The 23,435-nt window shown below is 39.2% G+C and overlaps 1 protein-coding gene across 23 annotated transcripts in view; it reads right to left on the bottom strand.

The window, feature by feature from the left end:
- Positions 1 to 13,585, bottom strand: part of LOC121381751 (tropomyosin) — a 67,494-nt gene extending 53,909 nt beyond the window's left edge. For 2 of the 23 annotated variants that reach the window (XR_005959088.1, XM_041511198.1), the window contains exon 1: positions 1,635 to 2,351. Coding sequence is in view for 22 of the 23 variants with exons in the window: in XM_041511198.1 (XP_041367132.1) it covers positions 1,635 to 2,192 (558 nt within the window). In the remaining variant the exon portion in view is untranslated. Of the gene's footprint in view, positions 1 to 1,634; positions 2,354 to 4,777; positions 4,904 to 7,497; positions 7,889 to 9,112; positions 9,299 to 13,432 lie in introns of those variants that run through there. The other 21 variants (XM_041511122.1, XM_041511169.1, XM_041511154.1 and 18 more) reach the window with 17 other exon arrangements.
- Between the last annotated feature and the right edge of the window lie 9,850 nt (positions 13,586 to 23,435).

Below are 23,435 nucleotides of genomic sequence, written 5' to 3'. Positions count from 1 at the left end.
AAGGTGATAGATATTGATGGGGAAATTAATCTAGAAAAGATAACTACCCCCCATTATCTCCGTTGGTAGACATAAGTCTCTATTGCAACTCTAAGTAAATCATTGGGGCTCCTCCCCACCTCCCGCAGTTAAATCTTTGTTGCCATTCTAAGTGACTCATCATTAAAATACTATTTTCAGCAATAATATAGCACCTAGCTACGGTTGTGCCGTCCAGAGTTGTGTCATGTAACTACCTCCCCGCATGCACGTACGCGCGCACACGCGCGCACACACACACACACACACACACATAGACACACGCACAGAAATAACATGTGCATGTCATGTAATAGTATTTTGCATAATGATAACCAATGAAGTAAAGGAAGCGTTTCAAAGGGGCATAAAATGTTGGCGAGATGACAAACTAACTGATACAAAGGTCAAATTATCACGAGAGGTCAGTGTTGCAACCAGGAACTGTTTCAGAAATAATCACGTGTGTGTTTGGGGGTTTTTTTTTTTTTATGTCTGGAGGGTCTTCTATAACAATGCAAATGAAGTCAAAATGTTTAAATTTATTTAGTAAGAAATGAAAAAAAAAGCGCCCGCCTACCTCATCCTGTGATAAAATTATCAAACAACCCTAAGTTACTAAAGTATTAATTAGTGAACATATGAATAACCTAACCTCCCTCCACATAAAACTGCTTTCAAAAGAATTTCTGCCCACCCCCCACCCCCACCCACCCCCGTGTGTTTCGGCCTCCCTTGCTCCCCCCTCTCTCTCTCTCTCTCTCTCTCTCTCTCTCTCTCTCTCTCTCTCTCTCTCTCTCTCTCTCAATTTATGTGCATCAGCGATTTTTTAAATTATAAATAACAGGCAAACTAAAGATGAAAATACTCTGAAATACGTAAGGTCCCTTTCCAAGACAAACCTGTATGTGCAAATAGAGTTAAGGAGGGGGAATTCTGTTCAAACTAAACAGCAATCGATAATACTATCCAAATAAGGAATAGACCTGCACTGTAGACTATAGCTTGCAGCGCAGTTTTAACGTGTTTTATATATACATATATATATTTAAAATAAATTAAAAATAATAAATCACACACACACACACACACACACACACACACACACACACACACACACAAACCCACCTACCAATCTCAATGCATTTAGAGTACATATTTGTAGGTGCCAGATAATTTTCCATACACAAACAAATGTAACTATTAATTTATATAATTATAGAACAATGTCATTTATGATTTATAAATAAGTTTAGCCCGTCAGGCATCTACCCCGTATACCCCTTCCAAGATGTTCATCTACTTCAAAGACCCCTCTTTTCAGGATGTCTGCACAAGGGCGGATTCAGGGGATATCAGGGGACCTGTCCCTCCATAAAATGCAATTGCATCTTTAAAAATAAAAAAAAGTTTACGATTTCCAATTCACGAATGTCAAACTTTTATTAAGGTGTTTTTTTTAAAAAGCTGGTGAAGTTTTCTTTGTATGGTCGCCTCCCTAAACCATTTCCTGGGTCCGCCCTTGCTGCATCCACAAATGCAATTGCTACCCGTTTTTATTTCCAAAAACCCACTGGCAATAACCACCCTCTTCCAAGCCAGACCGAGATGCCTACCCGTTTTAACGCCACCTGTACGACATTGTGTAACTCGGTTCCAATGATGGCGAATTTTATCATGGTATTGGAGGTGATGCCAAGTTGGGCGCAGGGTATCATTACGACGCCGTCCCTGGATAGTCGCTGAGTGCGGGACCGCCTCCCCTCATTAGAAATTAAGTCATCCGCGGTAATTTCGACATCTGGAAACAATGGAGCGTCACTATAAATAATCCGATCATATTCTTCCACACTGAAACTAACGGGAGAGTTCCCGCCCTCTGGTTCGGGCCGTCTGCTACTGCTGTTTCTGCGGTTAGCAGACGCCCGGCTAGTTCTCGTTTTCGAACTGTCTTCTCCGTCTTCATTTCTCTCCTTGGAAGATTTCTCCTTTTTCTTTTTCTTTTTGGTCCCTTTTTTCTTTTTCGTTTTAGTTCCGCTGCTCGGGAGAGTCTCTAACACATATGCACACGATGATCCCTGTGACAGATCGTGGCTAGAAGCGTTGGAGTCCTGCGAAAGTTCCGTACTCGCAGCATACTCCGGTTCATCCACAGCAAGTAAATTGTCTCCCATTTCCCGAGTTTCAGTTTAGCTGAAACTGTCCTGGTTTTAAAACCTTTCCACATTCGGATCCTCAAACTATGGCACACAGAGTGCCAGGAATGTTTACACCGCACGTGGACAACTTATCTGAGTATCAACAGATCCCACATACAAAAGTTGGCTGCCACAATCTATAAATAAATCCAATGTGCAGAGGGGGGAATAATATCTGGCGGCACAGCCGACTTTCTCCTGTCGATCCTGGCGTTTCAGCTTTACAAACATTCTTGGCGTTGCATTCCATTTATGGCGACGGTGACGTCACAAAACCGGCTCAGTGATTCAGTCCAGACTGAAACATCTCTAGTGGGTGTTCCCCACTGTTATCGGCAATAGTGAAGGGGCGTGGCTTGTAAGCTGCTTTTTCACTTTGAGATGTCCTAGATTTCGCAGGTACGCACCTTTGATAGTTTTCTTGGCACAACAACAAAAAAATGGCTTCGACTGATTCATCAGTTTCTAGTAGTATACGTTTTGAAAAATACTCGAGGCATTTCCGAAATAACTTTTATAGCTGTGAAATTAGGAGAAAATGGAATAGACAAAATGCCTATGATGTATGTATGACACAATAATTATAGCTGCAAGTTTATGTAGCTCCCGTGTTAGTAACATGATATATATTCGTATATACATATGCACAGGTTCTCGTGCACTAAAATGTTTTGTGTAAAACATGGAGTAAAAAAACAACAACCCCTATATGAATAACATTCATTCATTCATTCATTCTCTCTCTCTCTCTCTCTCTCTCTCTCTCTCTCTCTCTCTCTCTCTCTCTCTCTCTCTCTCTCTCTCCGCTTTTCATTTTAATATTGTGCTACAACAATACTGCCAGTACTACATACATAACAACACTACAATGTTAAACAAATTTACATTGCAATTAAGCGACAACATTGATTACATTGCGAATTAGCGTTACTGTTAGTACTACCAAATAAGGTAGGTGCGTGGACATGCTTGTGCCCTTTCTACTTTGCTTCCGCCTCACTTGGCGTAAGAATACAGAGAAAGCGAAGCATACAACAGGTGCGCGGTTCATGCGCCAGGGGAATTTGACATTCTAAGAACCATCTTGGTTGTATTGGCGAAAGGAGTGTCCATTATAGTTCGTCTGAAACAACAAATACCCGTTTCACTCCTAAACTCCTAAACAACAAATGTCTTTTTTTGCCAGTAAACATTCTTTAGCTACTGGAAGCAATTATTATAACGATTAAGCTAATTCCGATATTTTAGTCCTATAACTCTTAGAATGGGTTTTGGTAAAATACAAATGTTCATAATATTTGGTCACAAATTTACTTGAAATACTAAAAAAAGACGTCAATTTATTAAAAGTTCACTCACACCTTTCTTAAATTTTACATTATCAAGAATACATCAATTTATATAACACGCACACGCACGCACACACACCTCGTCCCCCCACGAAGGTTATGGATATATATATATATATATATATATAGTTATAGTTATGTCTTGTTTGACATTTCATTAAAATGTTTTTGGTAAATGCATCGATCAATGAACTGAGAAAAAAAAGGTTGAACACTGGACGCATAAAAGTAATAGTCGTTTTAGATATATGTTTTTTTTTTTTAAAACATGCTACTTCCTTAAAACCTAAATGAAATGTTGGTACTACATCTCCAAAACAAAAAGAGAACCAGTGGCGAAATGCTGTTTAGAAAACAATGATAATAAACGCCCTTCAGCGTTTTTCTTCTATAGCACTCCCACTAAATATTCTCACAGGAATGCTATACAAACCACACCCCAAAATATGCCATATTAGGCCCCCAAAATACAAAATGTGGGTCTGTTTCTGGTGTGACTGGTACTTTAAAAAATATAGCGCATGGCCTATGTCGTCTGCTGTCAGATCTGTAGTGCTGTGCGTTTCTTTTTATGACTGGTACCATACTCGCCAGACTCAGAACCCAGACCCAGCTCCAGTGTATTTTGGGTCTTACGCACGTCTTTACACACATACCAACGTTACACCCGTTCGTCTGTCCACACTACAGTCTGTCTGTTCACTGTGTTTACGTACATCCTTCATGTGAGTTAATAATGTATGTTTCTTGATCTGTTATTACATTGGCACGCTCCCCCCCATGTTATTTCGATGGTCTTAATACATATTACCAGGGCAGTAGCCGGAAAGTCTTAAAGAAAATTCTTTTCTTAACCGTTTAAGGAGTTTTAGACTGTTAACTACTCAGTCTCCCCCCCCCCCCCCCCCCCCAACAAAAAATCCTAGCTACGGCCCTGATTACAGTACACTCACAAACTATTCTCTGTTGTATCGATCATTATTTGTATAACAATAAAATACTTTTGTGTACCAAAATCCATGTTAGAAGTCTAAAATTATCATGTTCTGTAGTCGGGGATTCCTCTTTCAAAACAACCCCAATTGCGCTTCCTTCTAAGTTTTGAAAATCATCCCCTGTATTAAGTATAATTTTGGTGAAATAATACATGTACACCCACATACTGTGACGCAGTATGACGTCTATTATGTGGTACACCAAGTTATCACCTACCTCCATAACTCTTTTGTCTGCTGTTTCGAGTTTGGCGTTTGCTTCTGTGAGAGCTTCATTAACTTGGTCGAAGTCATTTTCAAGGTTGGCGAATTTCTTTTGTAAATTGTTTAAATCTTCTTCAATCTGGAAAAAAAAAGGGAAAAATTTTCATATTAAAATTCGTGGGTTTTTTTTGTCAAGTTAATATGTCAGTAAATATTTGTAAATTGAAACTGGAATTTTTTTGTTGGTTTTTGTTAGTTATTTTGTTATTTTGTTTTTGTTATTGTTATTATTATTATTATTATTTATTATTATTATAAGCTTAATATTAAATATGATATTGTGTGAACAAAATTATGCTGATGGAAAAAAGAAAAGCACACAAAAGTAGTTAGGACAATTATATTGTGTGAACAAAATTATACTGATGAATGGAAAAAAGTGAACAAATAGTGAACACAAATGACTGATAGAAATAAATAAGCGAAAATACAGTAGTTAGAGAAAATATATTGTGTCAACAAAATTATACTAATGGAAAAGAAATAACTGAACATATTGATAGTTAGAGCCAATGCGGACTGCAAATCAAAAACCAGACGACACAGGCCCCTCCCCCCTCCCCTCCCAGGTTCTCACGCGCCTGCAGTTTAATTCGAGTATTCAGTTTTCTAATATTTCATAAAAATCTGGTTTTGAGCTTGTATTTAGACTCTGAACTAAACACCATACGAATCGCCAAACTGCTTCAATCCGCCTGCATTTTGAATCAAAACTAAGAAGAGTCCTGGCCTCGTTTTAATAATATTTTGAAGTGTAGAATAGACGCTTTAATAAAGTGTTTCCCACATCAAATAGCGTGTAGTTAGATTGGAGATTTTGCTGTCTAATGTTTTTAGTCAGGGCGTAAAAGTTGTATTGAATCTAGGCCTAAACTGCAAAGTCAGGGCTTTAAAATGTTTCATAGGTCAGATCTGGGGTCATCGCCATTAGAAGCAGGGAATCAGTTTCCTACTAATAGCGTTTTAAAGTTATTTCAGTTCTGGAAATGATACATACATGTATGTATAATATATTATTTTTATAAAATCTCATCTACTTCTTGTGTTTTATTTGTTTTGTGTTTGTTTCAAGTATGATTTGGGAACAGACTTTTACTGTTAAAACAGTTAGCAGAAGATGCGTTTGTTCTGTCAGTAAATCAGAACGACAAGACCACTGGCATATTCCAAATCGGATGTTTATACAAGACTGAGTCCAAAATAAGTTTTGACAAAGTCACATGCATCAGTTTTTATTTTAAATAGGAACCGAGACTGCTAATTCTCAAGACTGGTCTGAAACATGTCAACCTGCACAAGAAAGAATTCATCTGATATTTAGATAGGCGTGATAGTATGCACTCATGAATCACTGTCAAAACAGTGATGATATCAGGTGTTCGTGAAAGGTGATAATATTCTGCCACCCTCCACCAGTGGCGTCTATCAGAAATGGACTTTAAGACGAATCACAAAACTTTTTTTATATAAATTATTAACCATCTTAGACTACATATTTCATTTGGTCACCATAGCAACCATAAATGGTAAGGGTGGAGGGTGATGTGGATCAAATTACTTTGATTTAGTTTTTTTTTTTTCATGTATCGTGTAATGCTTGGTTCATATATATAAGCAGGTGCGGTTTATAAAAAAACACATTAAAGATGTCCTTTATTGACAAATAATCTGTATGAAGAGGTAAATTAATCCTTATTGATAGTTCAGAAGTTGCCATTCTGGGGTAATATCCTGTAAACAGGTGGTCGATGTATAAAGCCTTATTTGGTATTCTTTGTAAAAAGGTAGTCGTCACGTTAAATGCCCTTTATTAACAAGTGGTTGTTAAAAAGGGTGTCCATTATTGCAGATTTCATTGTATTTACAACTAAAATAACTTAGGAGAACCCTGACCATGTGCATTAACATTGCTTACTAAAAGTATTATGACAGTAACAGAAGAATTGAAGGGCGTAAGTTAAACGTAAATTTACAACCTCATGGATAAGGCCTTCTGTGTATGTGAATTACTGTTCGTGCCTTTGGAATAAATTGGAGTAATAAAAATTATTGCTGTAGTAATCTTCGAGAAATGTGAAGGAGAACGGTCCTAGCATACAACTGGAGAACTGCCCAGTACCCCCATTACACGATGGGTATCAAGTTTCAAGATGGCGCCTTATATGTCTAGTCAAGGCCGGCGAAAACAGTTCCCTTATTTTGCAGTTTTGCATCATTTAGAAAAATTGTATATATTTCATTACTAAACATTAAATGGGAACATTAACACACAATCTAAAGGTAATTACGAATAAATGTGTACCAAATTATGTTCATTAAATCGTATTTTCGTAATTTAGTGTAGCAGACGATACGAACTTGAAATTGCTGATAAGCATAAATGATAAAGATAGAAAACAAGGCGATAAATGTTTCTTTTTAAATAAATCTTAAATAGACACAATTGTTTTTGTTTTATCTCTTCGTCGCTGCTAATTTTGACCCTTAACATTTATCATTATCATTGCACTCTGCAGACGAATGTGACGACACGATTTTTTATCCCCCAAAGTACTAGTAGCTACCCCAAATATATCGTAAATTCTTCACCGCAGACGACACAGATTTTGACTGCATGAGAAACCATGGCTCCGAGTCTCAAGGACGGATGCCCTACAACTTTGATAAAAGTACCTTTGCTTTCTGCTCTTCTGTGTCTCTCAATTTCTGCTCCAACTGTTCTGCCCTGTCAATGGCGTTCTCCTTCTCCATCTTCATGGCCAACATCTTCTTTTTGATGGCATCCATTTTGGTTGTTTTTTGGTGAGAATCTGACCACAACAGAAAATCAAAAATAAGGAATCAAACAAACAAGCAGAAGGGAATGACACGAGCAGTGTAGATGACGCCTTGCAGACGAGAGAGTTTGCACCACAGCGGCTTCCTGAGCAATTCCTGGCTGAACGATAGCGAACACGAAAGGGAGATGACGACGACCTGTGTAGTACGAAGGTGAATCTGCCAAGTAATTTGAGGGTCAAACCAACAAGGAATGCACAAGACAACCTATCAGAACCCGCCGAAGCAATTATAGTACAAGAGGATAGCGCGCGTCACCCTCCTCCAAGATAGGGTTACCACCTTGTTTGGCAAAGCCAGATACTTCCAAAGATTCGACGGGCTCACTCGGTTTCCAGGGGTGCCAAGATGTATTGCTTCTTACCTATGAAGTAATATCTTGTAATCTTTCTGTATACATGCGATTAATTAGTATTCGGAAATAGTTACAGCATACGAATCTGGATAATTGACACCTATTCGAGAAATACTGCAACACAATTTTATTGGTCTGCTACAAATGGTCCGACGATTCCACCCCTGGAACAGATGCACAGCCGGTTCCCGAAGAGTAATTCTGAAATGGTCTATGCACCGTAAACAAGGGATGTAGTAGTAGGTAGATGTTTAACTTCTGAAAGTGGTACGGTTGTCAGGGAAACCATTGTAATCTGCTTACATAGATGGCAGTGCGTTGTCGAGGCCTGTCAGTACCGATGAGCGGCCGGCGAAGGAACGTAATGCACACCCGAACTGCGCCGGTCTTCCATGGCGGCCATTGCTGGACAGTTTCGCCACGTGCGATGACCGGGTGTTGTGCAACAGATAACAGACTGGGTACCTGCAGCGTGCCCCATCTCTCTCGGACAGATGGTCACAGTCTTTGATGGTCTGGCTGTAATAGACACTATGGCGTAACTATTTTGCCGTGTATATTGCCAGTCGGCATTAGCCAAGTCCAGATACACGGTGGCGTGTGCTATAGCCACTTCCGTCTTTGGTGTACCAGTAGACATCATGGTAAAAATTATTAGACGAGAAAATAAATATATATATATAGGACGACTGTTATCTTTGGTTTGTATTGCAAAAGAAGAAATTCACTCGCCTCATTAGCTATTAATACTGTTACTATCGGCCGGCAGCAAGGGATCTTTTACGTTCGGTTTCCGTGAAACAGGACATCACATACTAGCTACAATGTGGGATATATATATATATATATATATATATATATATATATATATATATATATATATATATATATATATATATATATATATATATGTATGTATGTATGTATGTATGTATGTATATGTATACACACACAAATGTATACATATATCAGTTATGGGACACTGGTTGTAATCAGCATTAGATTACGACCATATTTCAACAAGCTGACAATTATACTGAATATTTTCCAACACAAACAATATTTATATGTGTAATTTATCATAATTATACATACCTGAAATCAGTGTCTGTGGGATAGTTAAAATGCGTTATTCAATTCACCGTTCGTAGATAAAACAAATATGTACGTGAGCACTTCATTAAATAAAGAGGTCACGGACTCCCGAGTCATACGTTACTTCCGCATACAGGTTTCGTTGACTGTATATGGCTACTATCGGAAAACAATACTCACTGAACTATGTACACATGTACATGCATAATTACATATACTACACAGACCATTGTATGCTGATTCGATAAATGATTTTAAAACGGGTTTATGTTAATTCGTAAATTGGGAGTAAACATACGTGTATTTTTTTATTTTATTTTTCGCATTGTGGGTAATATTTTTTTGCACAATGATAGGTCGGAGCCTTGTGGGGGTGGGGTGGGGTGGGGGTGAGCGGGAGTCATGCTCGCCACTCACTTGGTCTCTACCCCTTTTTCAAAACGATTAAACCACTAATTTAAATGTGTTTTTATTAAACGGGAGGCTGAACATTTAACTTTTACTGAAGTTAAAGTTTGTTTTGTTTAACGACACAGCTAGAGCATATTGATTTATTAATCATCGGCTATTGGATGTCAAACATTTTCATAATTCCAGACGAACAGTGCATGGGATTTTTATATTATGCACTTTCTCACAGACAGCACCGCACATACCACGACCTTTGGTATACCAGTCGTGGACCACTGGTTGGGACGGGAAAACCCACCGAGGGTCCACCAAGGCTGTTGATAGTTTCCGATCGTCTCTCTTCCCCATCGGGGGTGGGAGTTGGGGTGCGGGACGTAGCCCAGTGGTAAAGCGCTCGCTTGATACGCGGTCGGTTTAGGATCGATCCCCTTCGGTGGCCCCATTGGGCTATTTCTCGTTCCTGCCAATGCTCCACGGCTGGTGTAACAAGGGCCGTGATATGTACTATCCTGTATGTGGGATGGTGTATATAAACAAAAATCACTTGCTACTAATCGAAAAGAGTAGCCCATCAAGTGGCAACAGCGAGTTTCCTCTCTCTATATCTGTGTGTTCCGTAACCATATAGCTGACGCCATATAACCGTAAATAAAATGTGTTGAGTGCGTCGTTAAATAAAACAGTTTCTTCCTTCCTCTTCCCTCTCCGTCCGTCCGTCCGTCCGTCTCTCTCTCTCTCTCTCTCTCTCTCTCTCTCTCTCTCTCTCTCTCTCTCTCTCTCTCTCTCTCTCTCACACACACACACACACAGACACGCACGCTCACACGAAAGCACACACACACACACGCACACACACAGAGACACACACACACACACACAAACACACACACACACACACACACACACACACATACAAGAGGTAAGACAGACACGTGTGGATCTGCATTATATAGTAAAGTTTGTTTTATTTAAATACGCCTCTAGAGCACATTGATTTTTATCTTATCATCGGCTATTGGACGTCAAACATATGGTCATTCTGACATATTTCTTTAGAGGAAACCCGCTGCCACCACATAGGCTACTCTTTCCGATAAGCAGCAAAGGGTCTTTTATATGCACTCTCCCACAGACAGGACAACACATACCACAGCCTTTGATGAAACAGTTGGAACAGAAAATAGCCCAAACTGCAAATGGGTCTACTGAGAAGGATCGATCCGATGACCGACCGCTTCACAGGCGGACACGCTACTGCTTGAGCTACATCCCGCTCCCGGCATTATATAGAGGCATAATACATGCATATTATACAGACACATTCATACGCATACACATAACTGCTTTCAAAATTCTCTCAACCATTTTAATCTAAACGTGATTTCATCATTTTGTTGGAACCCTTTACTTGCTATATGACTCCGTTTAAATATACCGGCCTCAGTGGCGTCGTGGTTAGGCCATCGGTCTACAGGCTGGTAGGTACTGGGTTCGGATCCCAGTCGAGGCATGGGATTTTTAATCCAGATACCGACTCCAAACCCTGAATAAGTGCAAGGCTCAATGGGTAGGTGTAAACCACTTGCAGCGACCAGTGATCCATATCTGGTTCAACAAAGGCCATGGTTTGTCCTATCCTGCCTGTAGGAAGCGCAAATAAAAGATCCCTTGCTGCTAATCGGAAAGAGTAGCCCATGTAGTGGCGACAGCGGGTTTCCTCTCAGAATCTGTGTGGTCCTTAACTATATGTCTGACGCCATATAACCGTAAATAAAATGTGTTGAGTGCGTCATTAAATAAAACATTTCCTTCCTTCCTTCCTTCCTTTCATCACCTAAGTACCTTGGAGATGTTTATTTGGTTTAGTACTACATTAAACACTGAAAGAAACTTTAACAAACTTTCACCTGAAGACCTTGGAGATGTTTATTTTCAGGTTCTGGAGGAGGTAGACATGGATGATGATGGCAGCTTGTCGTATTTAGAGTTTGAACACGTCATGTCAAGAGCTACAGGTTTGTTTTTTCCTTTCCGTTTAAATATTTGAATCGTCTGGGAACGTCAATGTAATATTTATGTCAGTAAACTAAATTTAATGCGTCTTAAAAATTTGTTTTAACAGTTAAGAGTAAACAGAAAAAGGAAAAAAAAGAAGCTGTGTTACATTTGAGTATGAGTCACGCTGATAAAGTTCGCAGAAACGAAAACAATAAATGTTACTGTTTTTACAGGATAATCTGGAAACAAGAAGCCTTTTTTAGTGTTTACATCTGAATGTCAGGTCAGGGGTGAAAACAGTCGGCTCGATGTTATTTCAGTTACACAGTTTTAGTTGTTTTCCGTTGGGGGTTTTTTTTTTCTCTTTTTTTTAACGTTTGTTTTTAATGTTTTTGGTTTTTTTGTTTTTTTTTAATTTGTTGGATATTTCTTGATTTTTGTTTTCAGGGGGTGGAGGAGACGTGTTTTTGTTTCGTGGTTTTGGTGTATGTCTGTGTGTGTGTGTGTGTGTCTGTGTCTGTGTGTGTGTGTGTGTGTGTCTGTGTGTGTGTGTGTGTGTGTGTGTGTGTGTGTGTCTGTGTCTGTGTCTGTGTATTTATGTGATCTAGTTAAGGCCTCCACGAGTCCAAAATATAGGACTCGGGTACTCGAGGGTCAAACTCTACCCGACACTTACACTAGATGATGGTGAGACTAAGGATTAAAGTAAAATAGCTTTATACATCTTAATTCCAGCGCTGAACATGGATGCCAAATCATGCCATTGTATTGCACTTATTACTTATTGGTTAATTTATATCGTTGATTATTTACTGCTGAAATTATTATATTCCACATACACACACACACTTTGTAAGGGTACTCGAGTCCTGTGAATGGACTCTAGTCTTGCTAGACTCGACCCGTGCCGAGTACTCGTGGAGACCCTAGATCTAGTGGCGGTTTTTTTTTTTTTTTAAACTTTATATATTTATTTTACCTCAGACTGTTTTGGAATGTACTACTATTACATTTGTAGGTAGACGCTTCTCTTCTGTCACTCCAATGGACAGACACCGGGGAGCTGGACCGGGGATCGAGCCCTCGTATGCTCAAACCGAATGTATATTATGTAAAGTCTCTTGAGGGCAGATGTTTTGTTATAAGTTATTGATGCCCGTCATATTCTATTCCAGCACACACATATTTGCCTCTATATATGTATATATCCATTGTACCGTGATTATACATTACATATGTACTACAAGTATATAAAAAAAATGTCTTTCTTTCTTTTTTTTTTTTTTTTTCTTTTTTTTTGAGGGGGTGGGGGCCCATACTATGATATAGCAAAAGTACTTCTACTTTTGTTTATTATTATTATTATTTTAATGTTATATTTTTATTTTTAAATTTCTACCCAATACTACTAAAATACTGAGTGAGATCACAGCAAACAAATATATTATAATGTTCACAGAAATATTGAACAATAACAATTAACCTGTTCCTGGGACAGACAGCCCATATTGGTGAGGTGTGTTACCAGCCAGGTTAAACCTTAGTCGGTTATAATGCAATGTCAATAAATTATAGAATTTAAATTTATTGAATAAATTATAGATTTTAAACATGTCTTTAAAAGTCGTATTTCTTAAAAGATTATTTATACATGTTATTAGTATTATTTTGTATAGGTTTGTTGGGGTTTGAACCTAGGCAACTGGTACATGAATAAGCTGGTTGATGTATGAAGTTATCTGTGGGTTTTTTGGCAAAACATTAAACTTTTTCAAATATATATTAGGCAAACGATTGTCAAATGACAGAAAAGAGAATGTGCTTTAAGAGTTTTTTTTTGGTTTTTTAAATGTGAAAATAAATCTGAGAACGTTTTTCCTAAGATATTACAAAAACATAAACATGACTTACCTTTTTTCTGCGTTTCTCCGTTTGTTTTGTCTTTTTATCTACGGGGATCTATTTAACGGCATACTCAACGCAAAAACAGGACATATTTACAAGAAAGACCTTGCATGACAAGGGCCAATCCTGATGTCTAAAAACATTTTAATAGTCATATTTATCGACTGGTTTAGCCTGAACTCCCGCATGTTTTGAGGATGTCTTAAAGATATAGTTATATAAATAAACAAACAAAGATCAGGGCTCGAAATTTTTAGGCGAACGGTCGGTCGTTGGGTTCGTCTTCAATCTTAGCAACTTTCTGTATCCAGTTGGCGTGTATGTGTTGTGTGTGTGTGTGTGTGTGTGTGTGTGTGTGTGTGTGTTGTTGTATGTGTGTGTGTGTGTGTGTGGTGCCAGTGTGTGTTGTGTGTGTCAGTGTGTGTGTGTGGTGTCTGTGTGTGTTCCGTGTGTGTGCTGTATGTGTGTGTGTGGTGTCTCTCTGTGTGTGTCCCGTGTGTGTGTGTGTGTGTGGTGTCTATGTGTGTTCCGTGTGTGTGTGTCAGTGTGTGTGTATGTGGTGTCTGTGTGTGTGTGTCTCTGTGTGTGTGTGTCTGTGTGTGGTGCCAGTGTGTGTGTGTGTGTGTGTGTTGTGTGTGGTGTGTGTGTGTGTCTGTGTGTGTGTGTATGTGTGTTGTGTGTGTGTGTGTGTGTGTGTGTGTGTGTGTCTGTGTGTGTTTGAGTGTGTGTCTGTGTGTGTGTGTGTTTGTGTGTGTGTGGTGTCTCTGTGTGTTCCGTGTGTGTGTGGTGTCTATGTGTGTTTGTGTGTGTGTGTGTCAGTGTGTGTGTATGTGGTGTCTGTGTGTGTGTGTCTCTCTCTGTGTGTATGTGTGTGTGTGTCTGTGTGTGGTGCCAGTGTGTGTTGTGTGTGGTGTGTGTGTCTGTGTGTGTTGTATGTGTGATTGTGTGTGTGTGTCAGTGTGTGTGTGTGGTGTCTGTGTGTTCCGTGTTTGTGTGTGTGTCTCTCTCTCTGTGTGTGTGTGTGTGTGTGTGTGTGTGTGTGTGTGTAGTAATCTTGATAAAAATATGCGTTGCAAAACGTTATGTGAGAGGGATTGCAGTTTTTGTGGAGGGTTGTATAACGTTAAAAAACCCAACCCAGAATGATATTTTTATTTATAAAGTAAACTGCATCCAATCATGGCCATTTTATTCCTTAAAGCGACAGATCCTAGTTTTCAAACACTATGGCGTATTTAGAGCCGCTTTGGATAACTAATACTTAAGATTTTATTGTATAGATTATTTTCATTTCTGAACATCTAAAGTGTTTCTAGTCATCCTCGTCTTTGTAATATCACGAAATATATTTTTCATAATTTTAAAAATGCACGTACCTCCGAGAAGTAATGGTTATGGAGACGAGCTACTTTTGTTCCCCGTTAGAAAAGTTATAGATTCTTGTTTCACTCTATCGTAACTTTATCCAAATGTGTTACAGTTTTGTAGATTAGGTTGAGACAGGGTCTACAACTTCCAACACAGATGTGTTACAGTTTTGTAAGATTAGGTTGAGACAGGGTCTGCGACTTCCAACACAGATGTGTTACAGTTTTGTAGATTAGGTTGAGACGGGGTCTGCGACTTCCAACACAGATGCGTTACGATTTTGTAGATTAGGTTGAGACAGGGTCTGCGACTTCCAACACAGATGTGTTACGATTTTGTAGATTAGGTTAAGACAGGGTCTGCGACTTCCAACACAGATGTGTTACAGTTTTGTAGATTAGGTTGAGACGGGGTCTGCGACTTCCAACACAGATGTCAGGCGCGGATCTAGGATTTTTAAATAGGGGGGGGCTATAGTTAAAAAAAATATAGTAACTTGACCCCAAAAATAGGGGGGGGGGGCCGGGCCCCTTGGGCCCCCCACTAAATCCGCGCCTGGATGTGTTACAGTTTTGTAGATTAGGTTGAGACACGGTCTGCGATTTTCAACACAGATGTGTTACAGTTTTGTAGATTAGGTTGAGACAGGGTCTGCGACTTCCAACACAGTTTTGTAGATTAGGTTGAGACAGGGTCTACAACTTCAACACAGTTTTGTAGATTAGGTTGCAACAGGGTCTACAACTTCAACACAGTTTTGTAGATTAGGTTGCAACAGGGTCTACAACTTCAACACAGTTTTGTAGATTAGGTTGAGACAGGGTCTACAACTTCAACACAGTTTTGTAGATTAGGTTGAGACAGGGTCTACAACTTCAACACAGTTTTGTAGATTAGGTTAAGACAGGGTCTACAACTTCAACACAGTTTTGTAGATTAGGTTAAGACAGGGTCTACAACTTCAACACAGTTTTGTAGATTAGGTTAAGACAGGGTCTACAACTTCAACACAGTTTTGTAGATTAGGTTGCAACATGGTCTACAACTTCAACACAGTTTTGTAGATTAGGTTGAGACAGGGTCTACAACTTCAACACAGTTTTGTAGATTAGGTTGAGACAGGGTCTACAACTTCAACACAGTTTTGTAGATTAGGTTGCAACAGGGTCTACAACTTCAACACAGTTTTGTAGATTAGGTTGAGACAGGGTCTACAACTTCAACACAGTTTTGTAGATTAGGTTGAGACAGGGTCTACAACTTCAACACAGTTTTGTAGATTAGGTTGAGACAGGGTCTACAACTTCAACACAGTTTTGTAGATTAGGTTGAGACAGGGTCTACAACTTCAACACAGTTTTGTAGATTAGGTTGCAACAGGGTCTACAACTTCAACACAGTTTTGTAGATTAGGTTGAGACAGGGTCTACAACTTCAACACAGTTTTGTAGATTAGGTTGAGACAGGGTCTACAACTTCAACACAGTTTTGTAGATTAGGTTAAGACAGGGTCTACAACTTCAACACAGTTTTGTAGATTAGGTTAAGACAGGGTCTGTGACTTCAACACAGTTTTGTAGATTAGGTTAAGACAGGGTCTGTGACTTCAACATACACGTGTTACAGTTTTGTAGATTAGGTTAAGACAGGGTCTGTGACTTCAACATACATGTGTTACAGTTTTGTAGATTAGGTTAAGACAGGGTCTGTGACTTCAACATACATGTGTTACAGTTTTGTAGATTAGGATAAGACCGGGTCTGTGACTTCAACATACATGTGTTACAGTTTTGTAGATTAGGTTGAAACTGGGTCGGCGACTTCAACATACATGTGTTACAGTTTTGTAGATTAGGTTAAGACAGGGTCTATGACTTCAACATACATGTGTTACAGTTTTGTAGATTAGGTTAAGACAGGGTCTGTGACTTCAAAACAGATGTGTTACAGTTTTGTAGATTAGGTTAAGACAGGGTCTGTGACTTCAACATACATGTGTTACAGTTTTGTAGATTAGGTTAAGACAGGGTCTGTGACTTCCAACATACATGTGTTACAGTTTTTTAGATTAGGTTAAGACGGGGTCTGTGACTTCCAACATACATGTGTTACAGTTTTGTAGATTAGGTCGAGACGGGGTCTGTGACTTCAACATACATGTGTTACAGTTTTGTAGATTAGGTTAAGACAGGGTCTGTGACTTCCAACACAGATGTGTTACAGTTTTGTAGATTAGGTTAAGACAGGGTCTGTGACTTCAACATACATGTGTTACAGTTTTGTAGATTAGGTTAAGACAGGGTCTGTGACTTCAACATACATGTGTTACAGTTTTGTAGATTAGGTTAAGACAGGGTCTGTGACTTCTACATACATGTGTTACAGTTTTGTAGATTAGGTCGAGACGGGGTCTGCGACTTCCAACACAGATGTGTTACAGTTTTGTAGATTAGGTTAAGACAGGGTCTGTGACTTCAACATACATGTGTTACAGTTTTGTAGATTAGGTTAAGACAGGGTCTGTGACTTCAACACAGATGTGTTACAGTTTTGTAGATTAGGTTGAGACAGGGTCTGTGACTTCAACATACATGTGTTACAGTTTTGTAGATTAGGTTGAGACGGGGTCTGTGACTTCAACATACATGTGTTACAGTTTTGTAGATTAGGTTGAGACGGGGTCTGTGACTTCAACATACATGTGTTACAGTTTTGTAGATTAGGTTGAGACGGGGACTGTGACTTCAACACAGATGTGTTACAGTTTTGTAGATTAGGTTGAGACGGGGTCTATGACTTCAACACATATGTGTTACAGTTTTGTAGATTAGGTTGAGACGGGGTCTGCGACTTCAACACAGATGTGTTACAGTTTTGTAGATTAGGTTGAGACGGGGTCTGCGACTTCAACATACATGTGTTACAGTTTTGTAGATTAGGTTGAGACTGGGTCTGTGACTTCAACATACATGTGTTACAGTTTTGTAGATTAGGTTGAAACTGGGTCGGCGACTTCAACATATGAGTGTCTGTCTAGTATTATTTTTAATACGAACGAAATCAAACAAAAGCACAGACAGAAAATTCATTAACATTGGTCAAATTAAGTCACAGTACATGGGAGAGGGGAAGAAAAGAAAGAAGTGTTTTATTTAACGACGCACTCAGCACATTTTATTTACGGTTATATGGCGTCAGACATATGGTTAAGGACCACACAGATTTTTATAGAGGAAACCCGCTGTCGCCACATAGGCTACTCTTTGAGAGGGGAAGAGTGCTGACAAAAGTTAAGAAAAATATGAGTGGTGGTCTCGGCGTTATATTTCAAAACGTTACATGGGATAAAGGGGGTATAAAAAACACACAAAAAAACAACAACAACCCCCCCCCCCCCCGCAAACAACAACAACAAGGGGAATAATAAATAAAAAAAGTTTTAAAAGAGAAAGAAAGAAGAAAAATAGACTTTGCGGTGTAATTATCGTTGGAAGGCCTCCAGTAACCGAAGTTTAAAATGCACTGAAGTGTTGTTATTCAAACATTCCTTTTCTTTATTATGTTTCACTGCTGTAGTGCTATTTGTTACATGGGAACTCACAGACTATGCCAAACCACCTGGTTTAGATTTTCTTGTTCCAAAGTGCCTTAATTAGCACATGTATGTGCTTGTAATTACTGGATATGTACGTAAGTTCTGCGCTGTACATATCGAAAGCCGCGTCGTTGGAACGGAGGGGATGGGTTCAAGTGATGCTTACGAATATCACGTTCACCGACGTTTTGATTGTGTGGATTGCGTACATAAAATAAGCTAATTCGTTAAGTTTGTTTTGTTTAACGACACAACTAGAACACATTGATTTATTAACCATCGGCTATTGGATGTCAAACATTTGGTAATTTAGACATAATCAAAGAGGAAACCCGCTAAAAAAATTCCATTAATAACAAGGGATCTTTTATATACACCATCCCACAGACAGGATAACACATACCACGACCTTTGATATACCAGTCGTGGTGCACTGGCTACAACAAGAAATAGCACAATGGGCCTACCCACGGGAATCGATCCTAAACCGACCGCCCATCAAGCGAACACTTTACCTATGGGCTACAACCCGCTGTAATTCATTACAAAAAAGGTCCCATTTCAAGAAATTTTAGCGATACCTTTGGTAGTCCTTTTTCTTTACTAATAAATCCAAATTATCCAACCATTGGTTCAGTTAACGTTTGCGAATGATTTTGTTGGCTCACGGATTTGGTAATTCAGTTTTAACGTGAAGCGCAAAAAGCGAGGGGTTTTTTTTCTTCTTTTTTTCTAATATACTTTAAAACGGATATGGGGTGGGGTTATAAGCCAACCTGGCTGACTAAGTAGCCATGCAATAACTATAGATGTGAACTGGGATAGTAGAAGGGCCGTAATATGAAGAATAAATTATTAGGGACTTTTCAGTTAGAGATTTGTAAGGGCGAATACAGGAGTTTGAAAAAGACGCGATATTCATGAAGATGTGCGATTTGGAAGATGTGCTCAAGAGAATATTTGTAGACCTACTAAATATGACTAAAATATAGTGGTAACTGCGGCATTTCTTCGCCAGAAGGGGTGGGGTGGGGGTCGTAGGGGCGTGGCCGCGGTTGGGACCGGGACAGCGTCGTTCATGACTTATACTAGTAACATAATCGGTTTCTGTCATTGAAGGGTCACCTCAGTTTGGTGCCTACTAGTCCATGGGCCAGACTCTGAAATTTAACGAATTGGTATCACCTGGGCAGGCTAATTCTCATTGTTATTGTTTTTAAAATAGCCCTATGTCTGTAATTAATAAATTAGTATGATGAACGTTTCTAACGTAGCTTTTTGGTGGATATCACACCACAAACATAATGAGGCAAGGACAAATTCTTGTACCCGAAAGCTTCAAGGTCATCCTGGACACGTTACTTGTTTTATTCATTTTCCGACTCTTTGAATAAACATATGGGGCATGCTAACATATCAACCATTCACCTACACCGAACAGTGGTACTGTTATGAACGCAGCTATGCATTATGTGATTGTTTTTGCAGCGTGTTGGAAGGTGTTGATGTTTTTTAGTATCTACCGTCTGATGTTAACAGATCTACAGCCGTTTGGCTTCCTTCTGGTTTCTGGAGGTACTATTTCCATCGGATGTAACAAGATGGGTCGTAACCAGGGCCGTAACTAACCTAAAGTTGCGGGGGTGGGGGAGGGGGCAGTAAAAAAAGAAACGGGACACAGTAATATTATCATTTTTGCTTTCATGATGCGCGGTCGGTCTGGGATCGATCCCCGTAGGCCTAATTGGCCCATTGGGCTATTTCTTGTTCTAGACAATGCCCCACATCTGGTATAACAAAGGTCATGGTATGTACTATCCTGTATGTGGGATGGTGCATATATATAGGATCCCTTGCTATTAAATGGAAAAATGAAGCGGGTTTCCTTTAATGTCAAAATTACCAAATGTTTGACAACCAATAGCCGATGATTAATAAATTAATGTGGTCTAATGTGTCATTAAACAAAACAAACTTTACTTAACTCTACTCTACTTTACACATCTCTCTCTCTCTCTCTCTCTCTCTCTCTCTCTCTCTCTCTCTCTCTCTCTCTCTCTCTCTCTCTCTCTCTCTCTCTCTCTCTCTCTCTCTCTCTCTCTCTCTCTCTCTCTCTCTATGTGTATATGTGTGTGTGTGTGTGTGTGTGCGTGTGCGTGTGTCTCTCTCCTGCCCTCTCTATTTTTCTCTCTTTCCTGCCTCTTTCATCAGGGTTGGGCAGTTTTCCCTTATTCCTACGACCCTATATTATAGCCATCATTGTATCTAGCCAAAGTCAAAACAGGTGTGGAATAGCAGATGAAAATAACAGCTCGCTAGAATAGCCGCTGGGGTGGCTAGTTGCGGTTAAGGTGATTGTGGACTTGGGTGTGCCTCAGCTTACGTTGATGCTTTAAATAAATTTTAAAAACCCGCTAGAGATCTAAATCACCAAAATGGCAAAACACCACCCCTAGAAACATCATTAGCTACGGCCCTGGGAGCACGAAATTGCTTTAGTCTACATGAGCATATTGCTTTCACTGGATACTAGTTAGTACCTGCAAGCGCAAGGTAACCGATATCTAGGTTGTCCGCAGAAGAATGTTTCTCTGGGAATATATCGAGTAATCATGGTGGATAGAAAAGAACTACTGCAGTGACACCTCAGCAAAGTGTTTAATCACCAGCTGCTATTAGATGTCTAACATATATGATATCTAGCCCCAACTAAAAGAGATTCATCCAATAACAAGACGTGAACCTACAAATTATATAAAAAGGATATTCAACTAGAACCATACTTATTACATTGTGTACATCCAGAACACCGTAAAGCATTTACTAAATTACGTCTCAGTGACAACAAACTGAAAATAATGACTGGGCGCCATACAAAACCTTTTACTCCAGTCGAAGAACGTTTACATAACTACTGCAGTTTGATTGAAGATGGATATAATTATATCACAGTGTGTAAGAAATATAATATTCAACGTGTGAAATTATAAGCATATCTAACTTTCCACAATTACCGATTTACAAGTATGAGTACTCAAGAAAAATGTATATTCATTAAGCAAAACGAAAATCCATCCTGTGCTGGTGCAGTAGGCAAGTTTGTTAATGACTATACATGTATAATTAGTCCTTATTTAGTCATGAGGGACGGGATTTAGTTCAGTCAGTTATGTGCTTGAGGTGCTTACATCGCAGGATCGAACCACATCGGTGCACCCATTCAACTGATTTGGGTTTTCAGGTTCCATCCAGTGCATTACAACTGGACAAAGACCGTGGTACGTGCTTTTCTGTCTATGGGAAAAGTACATATAAAAGATCCCTTGCTGCATTGGGAAAAATGTAACGGGTTTCCTCTGATAACTACGTGTCAGAATTACCAAATGTTTGACATCCAATAGCAGATGATTAATAAATCAGTGCTCTAGTGGTGTCATTAAACAAAACAAACTAAGACTATATGTCAAAGTACCAAATGTTTGACATCCAATAGCCAATGATTAATAAATCAATGTGCTCTAGTGGTGTCGTTATCCGAAAAACTTAACATGGATATACATTTCCATGCACATACGAACTGGTAGTAGGGTTCGGGGAGGGGAATGAAAGAAAAAAAGAAATGTTTTATTTAACGACGCACTCAACACATTTTATTTACGGTCATATGGCGTCAGACATATGGTTAAGGACCATACAGATTTTGAGAGGAAACCCGCTGTCGCCACTACATGGGCTACTCTTTCCGATTAGCAGCAAGGGATCTTTTATTTGCGCTTCCCACAGGCAGGATAGCACAAACCATGGCCTTTGTTGAACCAGTTATGGATCACTGGTCGGTGCAAGTGGTTTACACCTACCCACTGAGCCTTGCGGAGCACTGACTCAGGGTTTGGAGTCGGTATCTGGATTAAAAATCCCATGCCTCGACTGGGATCCGAACCCAGTACCTACCAGCCTGTAGACCGATGACCTAACCACGACGCCACCGAGGCCCGTAGGGAGGGGAATGTGCCACACCCTTACAATTAAAAGTATTTACACATGTATATATAAACCAATCCATACCGGCACCCCACAAAATAAAAAATAAAATAAAATAAACACACGTGCTTGTGCCCATTTCACGTCACGTATTGTTACCCCCGGGCCTGATGCATCTTTAAGGACTATGTGGCTTGAGGTGCGTGCGTCGCAGGATCGAACCACCTCGGTGGATCCATTAAACTGATTGTTTTTTTCACTCATTCCATCCAGTGCATCACAACTGGTCAAAGTCCGTGGTATGTGCTTTCCTGTCTGTGGAAAAGTGCATATAAAAGATCCCTTGCTACTAACAGAAAAATGTAACGGGTTTCCTCTGATGACTACGTGTCAGAATTACCAAATGTTTGACATCCAATAGCAGATGATTAAGTAATCAATGTGCTCCAATGGTGTCGTTAAACAAAACAAACTGTACTTTAACTTTATTTAGTCATTAGAATAGTCTGATGTTTGTATGTGTCCTGTTTGCACATATGAATGAATGAATGAATGAATGTTTAACGACACCCCAGCACGAAAAATACATCGGCTATTGGGTGTCAAACTATGGTAATGCAAATAAATAAAGTGATGATCAACATCAATATAAAAATTCAAGGTTTAAACAAAAACAGTGTAAAGAACTGTGCAAAAATACAAATACAAATATCACAGAATTTTACGGACACCGAATTTTACTCTAAACTTCAATTTGTGCTGTATTGGCCATTCTCAAAGAGAATGTTACACCCCTGCACCACGGTGAGGTTACAGCACGCGCAGGGGTGTTTGTACATATATGCAACATGTTTTGCATCCAGTTCTGTATGTGGAATGTTTATATATAATACTTTTTTAAAAGAAATTCTTTCTTATCTTTTATGATGGTACTTTGATGATGGTATAGTAGCCAGCCAGGTCTTAGTACCCAGGTGAAAATAATAAAATCCGGCGTCTTCAATGAAAAAGTTAAAGTTTGGTTTTATTTAATGACACCATTAGAGCACATTGATTAATTAATAA

This window comes from Gigantopelta aegis, chromosome 2 (genome assembly GCF_016097555.1).
Source record: "Gigantopelta aegis isolate Gae_Host chromosome 2, Gae_host_genome, whole genome shotgun sequence".
In the NCBI taxonomy this organism is placed as follows: domain Eukaryota; kingdom Metazoa; phylum Mollusca; class Gastropoda; order Neomphalida; family Peltospiridae; genus Gigantopelta; species Gigantopelta aegis.
The sequence above is the reverse complement of the archived record's forward strand: the minus strand, read 5'-3'. Positions and strand labels throughout refer to the sequence as shown.